Here is an 18,176-nt window from a genome sequence, read left to right as displayed (position 1 = left end):
CCCAAATAACAAGTGAGTTCTTCATGGTGAGATATTCAATTTTCAAAGCTTCGTGAAGATGACGGCGAAGGAAGATCATTTCTTTGGCCTTTTCTTGGTCGGACGTCGTGTTTTTGTCTTTAATGGTGTTTCCAAGACCATTGGCAGCAAGGTGAATTTCAACATCTCATATCCACGAGAGATAGTTCTTGCCGATAATATCAAGAGCCATGAACTCCAATTTCATAAGGTTGACATGATAATTCAAAGAAATATTAGTGATGACTTTAGAAACAAAAGAAATGAATGTTTTTAAAATTATGTTGACTACCTCAAGCAACTTAACTTTCTCGGACAAGAAAAGAAAAGCTTCTTCTTGATAACGTATTATAAAATTAAAAGCATAATAACGAGAGAGTAATAGATGAACATGCGAAAAGAAGGGGGAGATATTTATTTGATTTCCAATCAAGTACATTTCAATAACTTTGTACATGTCCTATTTATAGGATTAAGAATATACACAATACATTAATAAAGAGAAGATGAAATGATATATCTTTTAACATTAAAAGAAAGAGATGAAAAATTAAAAGTCTCATCATTAATCAAGGTAAAATGAAAGGATAAGTATTCAATCATAATAACATCCACTTATATTCTTAACAAAAACCTTCTATCACTGTACCATTATCCGGATTAACATTATGGGGGCTTTTGGAACCATCTATTTAAATCTATTCAAGGTCGCACCCAATTTTTTAAAAAGAATATATTTAATTTTTACATTAATCTTTTTTAGACATTATTTTTCTTTAAAAAATTAAACTTATTATAAAAAAAAGGCCGGTCACAGTTTGGACCTAACTACAATTTGGAGATTGTGGTCGTCGTCGATCGCAATTTTGCAATGTTACCGTGCTTGACTGTTACGGATAGTCGTCGAGGAGCCAGTTATATTGATCATTGTTATTGGCTACAATTTCACTGTCGAGTGTGGTTTTCCCATAGCCAATCACTTGGTCTGAGATTTTTTTAAACAAAAATTTAATATATTTTGTTTAAATAAAAGTATTTGAAAAATGAGTACTTGTTTGGTAAATATTAACGTTATGTGTGTTTTTTTAAATATTTTGTCCACTATAAATTACCCATTCAGATTTTAATGCAAAGTGAATTAGTTTAATTATATATTATATATTTTTACGAGGAAAAAATAAAATCTTTTTTATTAGTTTTTTAATTGCCTGCCATTCCATTATTTTAGCACTAAATGGCTAAGTGTCTTCTTCAATACTATACAATAATACTATTGTATTTTACAATTAAAAGTTTTTTTACTATGCCATGGTGAAGTAATAAAGCATTTAAGTAAACAAATAAAAAAAATAATTCAATCGAAACCTCTAAATACAAATTATGTTTTAAATTTATCCGCTAAATAAACTATAAAAAAGATCATTTAACTCCAAAATTAATCAAAAAAATTTAGACATATGAATTATTAAAATAATAATAATATATAATTATGAAATTCAACTATAAGGATTACTGTCCCTTAGGACTTAGGGTTACCACCCCTAAGATTTTCTACCTGCCTAAAGCCACTAGGACTTTTGCCTAAGATAACTTAGGATTTTCCTACAAGCTCAATAAAGTTTGTTAGATAACAAAACAACTTTGTTGGTGCAATCGACCTATGCTTGATCGGTATGATCATGGTTTTGATGTGTGTGTCAAAGAGTTTAAGTTAGACTTTCATATGTATTTGATATGTGTGTTTGAGTCTTGCAGGACTTGGTGAAACACACATGAGAAACTTGGTGCAACTAAGCTTGGGAAGCTCATCCTAGGGCTCAGATCCTTGAGTCGGTGAAGGATGGTATGGAAGGCATCCGAGGGACCACTGGACGAGGAGCAACAGAGTGGAGCCGAGGGAAGTGGACTTCAAGGCAACATGAAGGATGACACGGAGAGGAGCTGCGGGCTCGGGTGCATCTGAGGGACAAAGGCCGAGGAAGAGGACTTCAAGGGCGACTCCGGAGAGGATGAGTGTGAGTCTGTAACAAGGTGGAGTCCAGTCGGTTGCAACTTTTAGCAGTCGACTGCACCAGTCGATTGCATGTTTTAGCAGTCGACTGGCAGCGAACAGAAGCATTCTATTCGCTCAACAAACAACTACCAATAGACTGTTAGTTTTAGCAGTCGACTGGTAAATGACCGTTGGCAGACCGTTGGTGCTGCAAAGTAGCCGTTGGCTACCTCCAACGGTAGCACCAGTCGACTGATGGTTTTGTCAGTCGACTGGTGCCGAGATGAGTTGATATGATGATCAACTCTCTTCTCTTATTTAAAGGAAGCTTTGGGGCTAGAAGCAACTTACCGATTTATTGTTGAATCACTCCTTGTCATTGCCCAAAAGCTTCCAAGTCTACTCTCTTCCTCCTAAACCTAAGTTTATCTTGTAAGAGGAAGAGAACCTTGTGAGAGGTTGTACTCCACCGACAAGGAGTAAGAGCTAGCCGAAGATTGCCAGGGATTGATCCGCCGAAGGATCAAGGGATCGTCCACCTCAAGGACACGCCGTGGAGTAGGAGCAAGCAATCTCCGAACCACGTAAAGGATTTGTGTTAGCGTTTGTTCTTTCTTGCTTGTTCTTATTCTTTTTGTTTAGTATATTCCGTTACGCACTAACACCTTGTAGAGAAGAAAGCGAATTGAGGGTGACTTAGCTATCCAACCCTCCTTCAAGCCGGCCACCGATCCCTCACAAGTGGTATCAGAGCAAGGATGCCCTTCAACGGACTAATCGCCAAGAAGAGCACTTCATCAAAATGGCCGGCTTAAACATTCATCCATCCAAATTCGAAGGGGACATCTCTTGGTGGAAGAAGAAAATGGAGGTATTTTTCAATACCGATTTTGACATTATGCTAATCATGAGAAGTGGTTTTGAAGAGCCCAAGGATGAACGTAATGAGACAATCGACATAACAAGATGGACCAAAAGGAAAAAAGAAGAGCATCTAGCAAATTTCAAGGCAATGCATCACCTACTATATGTTCTTCCACAACAAGAACTAACAAGAATTGGAAACTATACAAGTGCCAAAGATTTGTGGGAAAAGCTAGTGGAGCTTCATGAAGGGACATCGGAAGCAAAATTGGCAAAAAAAGACTTCCTTCGAACTCAACTCAACAATATCAAGCTTGAGAAAGGAGAAAAGGTATCAATTTTACATTCTAGAATTAAGAAAATTATTAATGGACTAACAAGTGTAGGCGAGACACTTTCAAATCGAGACATGATGATGAAAGCCCTAAATGCTTTCTCAAGAACCACAACTTGGAGCTCCATTGTAGATTCGTACTACATATCAAAGGACTTAGAGAAATCCTCTCTAGATGAACTCTTCTTAACAATGGAGCTTCACGAAACAAGAGTTGAAGGATTAGATGGAGAAGCTCATAGATCAAGAGGAGTAGCCCTTGTGGCAAACAAGGGAAAGGGAAAGAAGAAGAAATCTTCATCTCCACCATCCTCCGACTCCGAAGAATCAAGCGCCTCAATGGATAACGATTAAGAGGCATATATGGTAAGGAAAATGAGAAGAGCATTTAAAAAGTTTTCAACTAACAAATCTCATGTCAAAAAAGTTCAAGAAGCAAAAGTAGAACAAGCAGGGTCATTTGCTACAATTGTCAAGGAGAATGACATATAAGAGATGATTGTCCCCTCTTAAAGAAGAAGGAAGAGAAGAAGAAGTCAAAAGAAAAAGGGAAGAAAGTAAAAAAACCTAAAAGCAACATGGGATGATCCATCGTCATCGGAGGAAGAAGAGCATCATGTTTCCCATTTTGCTCTAATGGGAATTGATGATGTAGCCTCCACCTCATCCGAACAAGAAGAAGGAAGGAGCTCAAGTGAAGATGAAGAAGGGAGCTCAAGTGAAGGGGGAGGACAAACTTTGGATTTGGACGTCTCGGTAAGTGAGGTATACAATCTTCCTCCTCATATTTTAATTAAGATCACTAAAAGTACAAATGATGATTTGTTCAAGGCAAAAAGGAAAAATAAAACCTTGAAAAATGACATTTGCATGCTTAAAGAAAAATTAGAATCCATGTCTATTAGGGATGATGATATGCATGCTTCTTCTACTAATTCAAATGATTCATGTTTAGAAGAAGAAAATAAGGTTTTAATGGAAAAGGTAGAATACCTTACAAATGCCTTAGAAAATTTAAAATTGGATCCAAAACCCTAAACATGATAATTGGGAGCCAAAGGGCAAGTTTTAAGAAAAATGAGTTAGGATACAATGAACCCAACTGATCCTGTCTGAACCAGAAATCAACAGACGCTGGGCACGTGGCGCTTTATGACTCGCTGATGTAGATCTCCGCTAATGTAAATCTCCAACTGGTGGCGCGATGCTCCGGCTAACCTGCACAGAAGTCGAGCCGGGAAGGGGGTTCCCGACGGCGACCCTCCGACGCTCAAGTCAGATAAACTACGATGAACAAGGTGGCTCCCAAAGTCTTAGAATACCTGGCCAAAATCCTCCTCGCCAGCGAAGTCTGAGGCTCTTTATATAGAACTGTGAAGGGTTTGGGAACATATACCGAGGTGCATACGTGTCCTCTATCCTTTCCTAGGTATACGGCTGTCAGAAAGCTTACCTGACCCATATCGCTACAGTCAAGGCATGCCCTTGATGGGACAGCAGAATCCCCTGTCACAAGATTTGGAGCATGGCACACACGTGAAACCTACCGGTTGTCAGAGAAAGAAGTCCCCTGTCCTTTTCCCTTGCTCCAAACTTGTCGTCCGGGTGGACAGCTCCCTCAACATCCGGCCGGACATCCGAAGTGGTTTACTTGTGCTTTGTGGAGACTAATAAGCAGGGGTGCTTTATGACTTTGGTCGGTCAAAAGGTCAGCTCGGTCCATGACCTTTTCAACTGAGCGTCGGAACCCCGATTTGACAGGGTGCCTTCCAACCATAAGTGCGAGCCGGCCGGCAGTCTGGTCGGACCGGCCGTCTACGGCCGTCTGTCCGGTCGGACCACTCTCCCCGGATGGGCGGCTGCTCCGGTGACTTCCACTGGGCGTTGACTTTGCAGGGGGGGCCCGCTCTTACTACCGGATCACCAACAATGAAAAGACCTACCATTGTCTATTTGCTAGGGGCAATCAAAAACCAAGACCATAGATAGAAAATGGATCCCCAAGAAATATTTGGTTAACCCAATTAGAAAGAATTTCTATTGGGTGCCAAAATCAATCCTCAAGGGTTAGAGGATTTTAGGTCAAGCCAACCATGGAAATCATATTTCAAATCCTTGAAAATGATTGACTTGAGACCTTAAGGGGGAGCACTTAGCCTTGATAGAAATTCATGATCAAAATGGCTAAGTAGAGGTTACCTTTATCTCACAATGATTCGCATTATTTTCTAACCATAAATGTGAGATATTATGATGATACAAATAATTCACATATGCTTATGACATTTTTGATGAGTTATGAAATGTATCAATTTTTAGTGATCATAAGCCAAATATGGGGAAAGCAAATATTTAATTAATGGACATCTTGCCCATAGATCATAGTTGGACATTTTAAATGTTTTGAAAATAACTTTATGTTTTATTTACAATGAATAGTTATTTTTGAAACATATGAATTCAAAACTAGGGTTTAATTTGATACAAACTTGAGTGACTTTCAAGGTATTTGAGTTTTTATCAAAACTTCAAAAATATGATGAATTTTCATGAAAACATATTTTTCCTTGTTAAAGAATATTATAAGAAATATGTGTTCAAAATTTTATGATTTTTTGAAATTTTTTATACATTTCTGAAGTTGGCTTCAGAATGCTGAAAATCAGTTTAGGTTTGTGCCAGCCGACTACGACAGTTAGCAGTCGACTAGTGGCTCTTTTTCAGCACCTTCAAGATATGATTTTGGGTAACTTTAAGTCCACATTGATACCTTAGTATGTGTACATGTTTGGTACAATTTTTGATGGTGTCAAAGGGGGAGAAATGAGAAGGTTTAAGTTAGAAACCTAATTGTGTGACCTAATTGTGCGCAAAACTTGAAAATTAAGGTTGAGAGCATATGTTAAGGGGGAGCTTGGGTATTATGCTTCATGTTTAATTATTGCTTTTAATTTTCATGTTGCTATTTATGTCTAACTTAAACATATTGCCACACATCAAAAAGGGGGAGATTATTGGTGCAATCGACCTATACTTGATCAGTATGATCATGATTTTGATGTGTGTGTCAAAGAGTTTAAGTTAGACTTTCATATGTATTTGATATGTGTGTTTGAGTCTTGCAGGACTTGGTAAAACACACATGAGAAGCTTGGTGCAACTAAGCTTGGGAAGCTCATCCTAGGGCTCAGATCCTTGAGTCGGTGAAGGATGGTATGGAAGGCATCCGAGGGACCGCCGGACGAGGAGCAACGGAGTGGAGCCGAGGGAAGTGGACTTCAAGGCAATGTGAAGGATGACACAGAGAGGAACCACGGGCTTGGGTGCATCTGAGGGGCGAAGGCCGAGGAAGAGGACTTCAAGGGCGACTCCGGAGAGGATGAGTGTGAGTCTGTAACAAGGTGCAGTCCAGTCGGTTGCAACTTTTAGCAGTCAACTGCACCAGTAGACTGCATGTTTTAGCAGTTGACTGTATGTTTTAGCAGTCGACTGGCAACGAACAGAAGCATTATGTTCGCTCAGCAAACAGCTATCAGTCGACTGCTAGTTTTAGCAGTCGACTGATAAATGACCGTTGGCAGACCGTTGACACTACAAAGTAGTCGTTGGCTACCTCCAACGGTAGCACCAGTCGACTGATGGTTTTTCCAATCGACTGGTGCCGAGATGAGTTGATATGATGATCAACTTTCTCCTCTTATTTAAAGGAAGCTTTGGGGCTAGAAGCAACTTACCGATTTATTGTTGAATCACTCCTTGTCATTGCCAAAAAGCTTCCAAGCCTATTCTCTTCCTCCTAAACCTAAGTTTATCTTGTAAGAGGAAGAGAATCTTGTGAGAGGTTGTACTCCACCGAGAAGGAGTAAGAGTTGTTGGAGTGTATACTGAAAACCTAAGCTTTTGTAAACATTTGTTTGAATAAAGAATCACATTTGGTCAATATTATCTACATAGTTGTTCAATTAATTTATATTGTAGATAACATAGTATGTGGTGTCACATGCAGAAGATGATGTTATCAGTACCTTATAAATTATAAACAGTAGCTCACGACCAAAATGGAAAGGAACAAACCATTAGAAGGTCGTAGTGTAATTAGGTATTAGTTTATCTTGACTATATAATTACACTAGTACACTCAGAGTGTATTGAGTAGGACCATTTGAGGTCGTTTCTTTTATACTGACTTTATAAAGGAACAAAGACTTCAGTTATTATGGAAGTGTGTGCTCTTAATCCTAATATAATAACAAGCACATATATTTGATATTTATTTCTTTAATTTATCAATGGGTGAGATTTAGTTCGATGAATCAATAAACCCGATAAGTTGGGAAATGATATCACTTATAGTGTGTGTTGTTGATTATAGAAGGAAACTGTGTCCTAGAGATACTAGGTTGATAATGTCCCCAAGAGGAGCTCATAAGGATTGTCATGTTAAACCCTGCAGGTGGACTTAGTCCGACATGACAATAAGGTTGAGTGGTACTACTCTTGGACTAAGATATTAATTAAATGAGTTGTCAGTAACTTACTTAATTAGTGGACATTCGATATCTTAAACACAGGGAGACTAACACACTCATAATAAGAAGGAGCCCAAAAATGTAATTTAGGATTGGTGCGGTAGTTCAATAATAGTTCTTTAGTGGAATGAATTATTATTGATAAAATTAAGTTGTGTGTTCAGGGCGAACACGGGATGCTTAATTTTATCGGGAGACCAAAACCGATTCCTCCTCTCTGTCCCTATCGTAGCCTCTTATTTATAGAGTACTATACCCACCTATACCCACTTTCTATACCCACCTAAGGGGGCCGGCCAAGCTAGGGCCGGCCTAAGCATGGGTTTAGGGTGGCCGACCCTAGCTTGAACCCAAGCTAGAGGGGCCGGCCATATTAAATTAAAAAGAATTTTAATTTTAATTTTTATTATGTGGAAGATATAATTTATTAAAGAGAATTAAAATTAAAATATCTCTCTTGTAAAAGATCTACAAAAGATTAAAGAAAGAGATTAGATCTCTTTCCTTATTTGTAGATTGGTGATATATTTTATTTTCTCTTTAAAAATTATTCACATATTGTAAAATTAAAATTATGAAAATTTCTTTTTATCAACCATGAAGAGATTTTTGAAGAGAAATTTTAATTTTAAAATTTCCGGAAACAAATTAGGAAGTTTTAATTTGTTGATTAAAACTTGTCTAATTTACTTTCTTTTGATGTGGCCGACCAATATAGTTTAATTGGGGAAATTTTATTTTATTTTTCTCAATTAAATCATGTCAAGGAAATTAAGGAAATTTTATTGTAATTAAATTTCCTAATTTGCCTAGACCAAGGAATATAAAAGAAGGGGTGAGGGTGCCTTCATTAGGTGAACCTCTATTATTTTCTCTCCCTCTTTTCCTTGGTGTTGTGGCCGGCCATCATCCTCTCCCTCTCTTCCTCTTGTGGTGGCCGAATACTTCATCCCTCTTGGAGTTCTTGTGGTGGCCGGATACTACTTAGAGAAGAAGGAGAAGAAGGAGAGAAGTTTGCATCTCTTGGAGCTTGGTTGGTGTTTTGATCTTCATCCTTGGTGAAGCTTCCTTGTTGTGGCCGAACCTAGCTAGGAGGAGAAGAAGGTGGTTGGTGGTTTCTCATCTCGGAAGACCGTTGCCCACACAACGTCCGAGGTTAGAAGAGGAATACGGTAGAAGATCAAGAGGTCTTTCTAGAAGGTATAACTAGTTGTTTTTCCTTTTCCGCATCATACTAGTTATTTATGGAAATAATACCAAATACAAGAGGCTTACGATTCTAGTATTTCGAATATGTTTTTCGATGTTGTGTTCTTTTGTTTTATTTTTCCTTGTGATTTGATTGTTCTTTTCGGTTAACCTAAAGTTATTTTAGGAAATTAAATATTAGCTTTCCATAAAAGGTTTTGTCTAGTCGGTGGTGGTTGCTCCCATATCCAAGAAGGCCGTGTGCCTCGCCACGTCAGTACTGGGAACCAATTATGGAAATTAATATTTAATGGAATTAATAACTTAAGGTGATTTGGGTCGAACGTGTTAAATTCCGCAGGAGACCCAAGTCAAAACCTAAAAGAACGAATAGATTAAGTTTTGGATCAAACGTGTTAAGTTCCGCAGGCGATCCAAAATTTAATTTAAGAGAACACATGGTAGCTAGGAAAAGGTTCAGACCTTTGTACAAAATTTTTGTACAGTGGAACCTCTAGGTTTTCTGAGTAGCAACCAACAAGAGTTAGCTGGAGATTACCGGGGATTGATCCACCGAAGGATCAAGGGTTCGTCCATCTCAAGAACACGCAGTGGAGTAGGAGCAAACAATCTTCGAACTACATAAAGGATTTGTGTTAGCGTTTGTTCTTTCTTGCTTGTTCTTATTCTTTTTGTTTAGCATATTCCGCTAAGTACTAACACCTTGTAGAGAAGAAATCGAATTGAGGGTGACCTAGCTATCCAACCCCCTTCAAGCCGACCACCGATCCCTCACAAACTTAACTTTGGACCATTTGACATAATCAAAACACAGGTTCGATCGTCGGATGCTTCCCACACCAACAATATATTCCTAAGAGATTTTTAATTAACCTAGTTGGCAGAAATCTATATTGGGTTCCAAAGTCTTGTCTAAATTGAACTTTAATTAGACTTAAGGCTTTCAACAAGAAAATTAAATGTTTGAATTTAATTTCCTTAAAATGTTTTATCTAGAAAGTGGTTGTTGCTCCAATAACTAAGAAGACTTAGTGTTTCACCACAGTTTGGAAGTCAATTAATGAAATAAAATGTTTAATTAACTAACTGATAAAGCATTTAATTGTAATTAAATAATGCTTTAAATAGTCACTCAAATATTTTTTTCGGTGTTTTTAACTTATAAATTTTTTTAAAGACTTAAAGTTTTTTTTGGAAGTATCAGCTTTACTTACCAAAATTAGTTTTTGTAAATTTGTTTAACTTAGAAAATTATTCTTTTGGTGATATCAAAAATATTTTTTACTTAGAATTTTTTTTCTAAAATTATTGTAATTTTTTAAAGTGCTATCAAAATTATTTTCAAAATTTTCAAAAACTCGATAAGTTTTTCAAAATATTGAAAATCATTTTTTTAACTAAAAACTTTCCTATTTTTTGAAAAAATTACCCTTAGATTTTTTTGGTACCCCATTTTTTATGTGATCAAAAAGGGGAGAAGGGAAGATTAAGTCTAGGGGGAGGTAGTTTGACCTTTTTTAATTTTTTGCACTTTTATTGCAAAAGTTCTCTTTTACTTTATGTTAGTTTACCTTAACTTAACTTGGGTTGCTAACATCAAGAAGAGGGAGATTGTTGGCACCCCAAGGTTGTTTTGATGTGATCAAACAAGTTAGGTTAGGTCATGTTGTGTTTGATCCTGTGTCTAAGTGTGCAGGAACTTAGGAGCACACGATGTCGAACAAAAGACACAACTAGCGAGAAGAACGATATGAGAGAGAGCCGACAAGCTCGGTGCGTCTGAGGGACGAGGTGCTGCAGAAGAGTATGCGGGCGGACGAGAAGGAGGTGCGCGACGTTTCCGAGGGACGAGAAGTCAGGAGCGGAAGCTTGCTCGAGAAGACTGGAAGTTGGGTTTGGATGAGCCCTATTCTGGATGATCGAGATCATTCAAGCAAGAGGAACTGGAGCGAAAGACCTGAACCGAGGTGAGCGAAATCGGAGTGGAAGGCCCAGACTAGAAAAAGTCAACTTGGTTGACTTTCCTAGTCTGGGCGCCCGGACTGAGTTCGGCCGCCCGGAATCGGATTTTATCCAGATCATGTTTGATTGCAATCCATTGCGAAGGGGATAAAATTGTATCCCCCTCTAGGCGTCTGTAACCCTTTCAGGTGCCCCGAGCAGAGCTATATAAGTAGCCCTGCTCCCAGAAGCTAACAACAACTAGAAATATCCAAACAACACTTGTGCACTTTTCTTTTTCTATTTTAGCTTCGTCTTGTTGTGCGTTCATTGCTGTAAAGAGACTTCTTCTCCTGAAAAAGATTTTTTTGTATGCTTTAACTTCCTTGGATTAACAACCTCTTTGGTTGTAACCAAATAACTTCTCGGTGCCTCTTTCTTTTTAATTTCTTTATTATTATTTTATGCAAGTGTTATATTAAGTTATAAGTTCGAGAAAGGTATTTTTTTTTGTTTTTGTGCAGGGGCTATTCACCTTCTCTCCTCTAGCCAGCCGTCGAGGATCCTAATAATATTGTCCACTTTAGGTCTAAGTTTTAATAGATTTATTTTTGAGTTCTACCCCAAAAATTTTATATTAATGGAGATATCTTTCATCTTTTAAACTCATGATCTTTTCTATATATTCCAATATACGACTTTAATTATATTCCTAATAAGTTTATGTGGATCTCCTCTTCAATTAGGTATATAAGGTCAGACGATGGGTGAGTAAAGACATGATTTTCTTCTCATACGTAGAGGTCACTCTTTAGTCTTCTCATTTGAGGCACTTACTTTCTTCTCTCACACACATGTGTGATCCTATCTTTTAGCTCGGTATAATGATATGATATTATTCACTTTATGCCCAAGTCTTAATAGATTTATTTTTAGACTATACCTAAAAAGTTTTATACTAACAGAGATATCTTTCATGTTTGCCTAACAAGTCCATGTGGATCTCCTCTTCAATTAGGTATATAAGATCAGACGATGTATGAGTAAAGGCATGATTTTCATCTCATACGTATATCTTTCAGCTCAGTATAATGATATGATATTGTCCACTTTAGACCTAAGCATTAATAGATTTATTTTTGGGCTTTACCCAAAATACTTTATACCAATGGAAATATCTTTCATCTTTAAAATCTATTATCTTTTCCATATATTTTTAATATAAAATTTTTGATTGTATTTCTAATAAATTCATGTGAATCTCCTCTTCCGTTAGCTATATAATTAAAGTCTAGTGATGAGTAAATAAAGGCATAATTTTCTTCTCATACGTAGAGGTCGCTCTTTAGTCTTCTCACTTGAGCTACTTGCTTTCCCAACTTTCAACTCAGTACTAACTTGGCCATTGGAGGATCACGTCGGCTAAGCCCGTTGACACATGTTGACTTGAAGAGCGCCGAGGCTCAGTCAGTCAAAGGACGGACTCAACTGTAGCTCCAAGGAGGAAAGGAGAGGAGCCACCCGAGTACGTCCAAGGACTCCATCATGTACAAATTTATACATGATCAAGATATAGATGAGCATATGGAATTTTTAACGTTCGTCTAAGATGGAATAGTTATCATAACAAACTTACATTGTTCAAAGTGTGAGTATTATTAAGTTCTCTCAGACCTATATCTAGGAGAGCATGAATATAATTATATATGTTCCTTCGGGGCGGTACGATAGTTAAGACATGGGGTGTTAGTCACATGAGGTTTTGGGGTCAAAATTTGGCGTGACCGAGCATAAGAGCAACCACAGTGGGAGCTCGTTCCGAGCTCCCACTGTGACGTGGAATGAGTGAAAAACCTCCCTCCCATAGTGGGAGGGAGGTTTTTTGATTAAAACGAAGAAGCGGCTCTGCCACTGCAGAGCCGCTTCTTCGTTCTTTTAAATTTTTTTTTTATTTTTTTAATAATTTAAAAAAATCAAAAAATCTGGATGAAAATCTATAAATATGAGCACTGCTTCTCATTTCAGTGAGCACAGCGCCGTTGAGCAACGACTAATTTGTAGCCGTTGTTCAACGGTTATAATTTAATTTTTTAATATATAAAAAATCTATAAATATGAGATCTATTTCATTCATTCCATTCATTCCATTGCTATCTTTGCTCTCAATTCAATTCTTCCTTTCATTCCCTATTTGTATTCGAGATGGATGAAAATCTCAATACTTCCTTTACAAATCTTTTGAATTCTTCAAATACGGAAGGAAATACATCTTCTCAAAATACTCGCATTCCTCCAAATATCCAATATCCTCAATTTTTCTCTCAACCACAATATCCTCCAAATTTTCAAAATATTTCATATGTTCCACAATATTCTCTAAATTTTCCAAATTCCCAAAGTTCTCAAAATTTTTTTCAACCGTGGAATCAAAGTAACACCGCCTCAGCTCCATTTGGTATGTATCCATCCCAAGACTGGTCAGCAATGGGAAGCCAACTTGGGATGTCTTATCCTTACGGGATTTCTCCTAATCAACCACCTGTCATACTTTCGAATGAATCTAGAAGGGCGACTATTGATCCATCTATCAGCGACAAAGAATCTCTAACGCCATCATCTGTTCCAGCAACTCAGGTGCCACCACACTCATCACAAGAAGAGCGTGAAGTTGAGCTGGAGGAAAATGAATTGAAAAGAAGATTTTGGTCTCCCGATGAAGATGTAGTACTTGCGAAGTCATGAGTAACTATAAGCACTGATGCAATCATTGGTAATGACCAGAAGGATCAAGCTTTTTGGAAACGTATTGTTGATTACTACAACAAACATCGCCCCACTGGATCTATGACGAGAAGTTATCAGCGTCTGAAATCACATTATTACAGGTTTGCACCGATGGTAAATGAATTTTCTGCAACTTATAATAATTTTTATACTCATCGGCAAAGCAGTTGGAGTGACGAGAATGTGTTGGAGAATGCACTGAATATGTGGAAAGCCAACAACAATAACAAGGATTTTAAGTATATGCATGTGTGGAGGGTTCTCAAAGATTACGAGAAATATACTCCACAATCAGTTGCTCATTACTCTAACAAGAAGGCAAGGATATCCGAGTCAGAAGGAAACACTTCAACATCAAATCCAGATACAAGTGTTGATTTAGATGACTCTGAAGTCCACATTCGTCCGATAGGACAAAAGGCAACGAAGAGGAAGGGCAAATCTAAAGCCAGAGAGGGCGACACAATGGAACATAACATCGACAAAGAATGACAAGATATTAAAGAATATCAAATGCAAAAAATGGCTCTGCGGGAAGCCGAGATCTTTCATAAGGATTATGAAATTCTTATGAAGGATACCAGTGAGATGACACTAGGACAACTTTATTTACATGAGAAAATGGTGGAAAAAATTAAACAGAGACATGGCCTGGTGTAGATGAGTTTACGCTTATTTTTATATATTATTATAATGTATGTCTTTTCATTTGATGCAATGTAATATTTATGTTTTTTTTAATTATTAATGTTATTTCATGTTAGCAAGTGGTAAATTTAAATTTTATAAAAATTTAATGGTGTATAATGTAAAATATGAAGGATAAATGAGAATTATATATAATGAAAAATGTGGGACCCATGAAGGAGTTGTTGAGAGGTTTTTTGATAGTGGAAAGAGGTGTGAGATTTTTAACTTTTGATATGGCGCAGACGTGGCAACGAAGGAGCTCACATTGAGGTTTAGCCACTGTGGATGCTCTAACTTCCCCCATGTCTAACCTCCCCCATGTTTTGATCATTTGCACTAATGACTAGTAGCCACCTGTGATTTACCTCCTCCATATTGACCTAGAGACGGATTAACGGGGACGCTAAGGACGAGCGAATCGCTTTTATTGCCACATGAATATAATTATATACTTATATTTTGGTCCAATCCTCCGCTTCTCTTATCTTCACCTTTAGAGTTCATGTGACTACATATTCAATTCTATCCAATGTTTGGAACATGGAAACTACATTCACTTTACAAATGCAATGCCGCCATTAAAGAGGTTTGTTGATCAAGAGATAACTCTATAGATTATATTTGTTTGAGGATATGGCACCCCACACTCAAAAATACCTTTAAGATTTTCATTGCAGGTGAGATGTAAACATTATTGTTGGTAGCATCCTACCTCACTAGTCCACGTCATTCACCTACCAAACATTTTTTTTTAATCAAATGAAACTATTTGTTCTTATGTGTCTAAATCATTTTGATTCATTTTGATCAAATAATTTTTATAGATTCTATTTTATGGAAATTATTTGATCTAGTTAGTAATATATTTTGATTATTTTACCATTTTAAAATTATTATCTAGTTCACATCATTTGTACAAAGTATTATGATTTAAGATTTGATATTGTTAAATGGGATAGGTATAATTAATAATTTGGGGCAAAAATCAAGAAGACTCTTTATTTTCTTTACCATCGAAAGAATGCCTCAGTATAAAAAAAAAAAAAAAAAAAAAATCAAAACGACTTATTTGATTTTTTTTTTTCTCAAAAACGCACTTCTCCTATGATTAGTATTATAACTTTAGCCAAAATTATTACAACATAAAGTAACATTGAGATGCAGTTATAAAGTATTTAAGAGAACAAATTTTTAAAAAAAAATCAAAATTTGAATCTCAATAGAAACCTATATTCTAGAGGTGTATAAATTGTATTTTAAATTTATTTGATAGATAAATTAGAAGGAAATCATCTACCTTCGATATTAGTTGGGTAAAACTTAGACACTTGAATTAAAAAAAAAAAATACTTCTATTTGATAAAAATTATTACATAGAGTATTTATTATAGTAAAAGATGATTACATTCACCTTAAGTGTTTCTCATAATCCATCTTCTGATTATGTGAAGAGAAATAAATCAATGAATTAACTTATAACCATTACACATAGTATTCATAATACAATGTATACTAGAGATGAATTGATGGAGACTTTAGGACGAACGAATCGCCTTTACCACATAATAATACAATATACAGTAGCTTTGTTCAGAATCGATATTATAAGGTCTAGTAAATTTAGCCAAAATTGTTACAAGAACAAAAACTGTAGGAATTATATTGTAATTAATTGCACAAAAATAATTAAATACTTACAGTGATCTCCCGCAAATCTACAATCGACATCGGCAAGACTCGCTGTCAGAAGAACGATCACAGGATCGAAAGGCTCTCCGTAATTCCACAAATCAAATCCCACCGCCTCAAATGCTCTTTCCTCTCGTCTTCTCACGTCTTTTTTCTCGTACAGCTTAATCATCCTTGGACGCACTATTTATAAAGGGAAATGACCTAGGGGTATAATGGACTTTTCCATTAAGAGTAGTGGGGAACGTGGGCATGTTCCCACGTTCCCATTTTTCCCATTTCCTACATCTCTCACTCATCCAAGGTAAGTCACTAAGACTAGTTCATTCAGGTAAGTCACAAAGACTAGTTAGTCACAAAGACCTAATAAGTCACATAAACTATTTGAGAGTTTGGTCACAAAGACCTAATAAGTTATATATACTATTTGAGAGTTTGGTCACAAAGACCATATAAGAACATCCAATCCATACTCAGAGAAAATGATTCATGCGATAGCAAGCACACTGAATGATAGTTGCTAAGAAGATTGTTACACCTTACATAGTCGCTCTCTGAGCAATCAATGCTAACAAAGTTGTTACACTTTACTTAGCTGCTCAAATAAATTAGAGACACACTCTGTATGACACATAGTCTCTTTCCTGGTGGCACATAGCCTTTATCCAGGATCTATCCAATTTTCAAGTGGCACATAGCCATTATCTTGGAGATATCCATGTCTTGCTATTTACCCAGATTAAATAATCTTCATTTACATCAATATGAACATCTCTAATCCCTTATAATGACCATTATGTCAAGAGCATGTTCCATATCTAATATTCACATTCATTTATATACATAACAGAAATGGGTCGATCAGTGAATAATATCAAAAGATGTAAATATATTTAATCTTCATTTTTAGCTAGAATCCATTCATTTTAATCAGTCGCTTTCCTAGTTATGCTCCATAGACCGAATCATACATAGTCATAGGATACACGCTAAAGTAGCAGACACTAATTAAAACTTCAAGTAAACAACTAAATAGTCACTAAGGCAAAAAAATAAGATTAACTTATAATCTCAAAGGTCTCACATAGTAGAGAAACAGAGATTCATTCTTCTACTACCTTTATTGTAGTAATAACACATATGATATGAATCACATGTTACGATGTTATTCTCTTTACTAAAAATAGTGCATGTTGTCTTCAAATTTAACATCGTACAGATTTTGATCTAGACATACCTAATGTGTAATCCTGAATTCAACAAATGAATTCTAATCTGGCCTTCAACAGGTTTAGTAAATGGTGGGTCCATTTACTTCGATCATTATTAACACATAAATGATCTCATCTTGACAATTATCAAGGTGACATCAACTTATGGATCTGTCTCTAATTTTAGCTACATAAGTCATTCCATAAGTAATGGTCTTACCCCTATTTATACTTAACAAATAAAGATGATTATCCATGTGAGTAGACTAATCTCCACCTGCCAACATGCTCACCGAGATCTTATATGAATGTAACAAATACAACATATATACTGAATAAATTATGGCAAATGACATAATCAAATCACAAAGTCTGATTGTTATTTCAATATTGTTACATTCTACAAAGTCCCAAAGACTTTACATGTTTTTTAAATGACTCTTTAGTCATTGGCTTAGTAAAAGGATATGTAAACATAACACGTGTAGGGACATACTCAAGAATTATTTTTCTTTTAGCCACAATATCCCTCACAAAATTATATTTAATTTCTATATGCTTGCCTTTGCTGTGATATTTGGGATCCTTGGAAAAAACTATTGTAGCTTGACTGTAACAGTAGACAGTTACTGAACTCCCACTATTTTCAGCAATTTTCAGATGTTTCAGGAACCTTCTCAACCAGACTGTGTCTTGCACAGCCACTGAACATGCCACATATTCAGCTTCCATAGTCGACAAAGCTACACAAGCTTGTTTCTTATTGTTCCAGGAGATGACGCCACCATTCAGCAAGAATGCATAGCCTGATGTAGATTTTCTATTATCCAGGTCCCCAGCCCAATCTGTATCTGAATAATTTTTCAGGCTCATATATGATCCTTGAAAATAGAGACAATAATCTGTTGTCGCTT

The 18,176-nt window shown here is 36.4% G+C and overlaps 1 protein-coding gene across 1 annotated transcript; it reads left to right on the top strand.

Annotated features, from left to right (window-relative positions):
• The first annotated feature begins 13,372 nt into the window (after positions 1-13,372).
• On the top strand, positions 13,373-14,164 carry LOC121972849. The gene is made up of 3 exons (XM_042524473.1): positions 13,373-13,612; positions 13,670-13,773; positions 13,840-14,164. Exons 1-3 carry the CDS (start codon positions 13,373-13,375, stop codon positions 14,162-14,164), a joined length of 669 nt encoding a protein of 222 aa, XP_042380407.1.
• The last annotated feature ends 4,012 nt before the right edge of the window (positions 14,165-18,176 follow it).

Source organism: Zingiber officinale, chromosome 4A, assembly GCF_018446385.1.
Source record: "Zingiber officinale cultivar Zhangliang chromosome 4A, Zo_v1.1, whole genome shotgun sequence".
Taxonomy (NCBI): Eukaryota; Viridiplantae; Streptophyta; class Magnoliopsida; order Zingiberales; family Zingiberaceae; genus Zingiber; species Zingiber officinale.
Note: the sequence above shows the minus strand (reverse complement) of the source record. Positions and strands in the feature narration are given on the sequence as shown.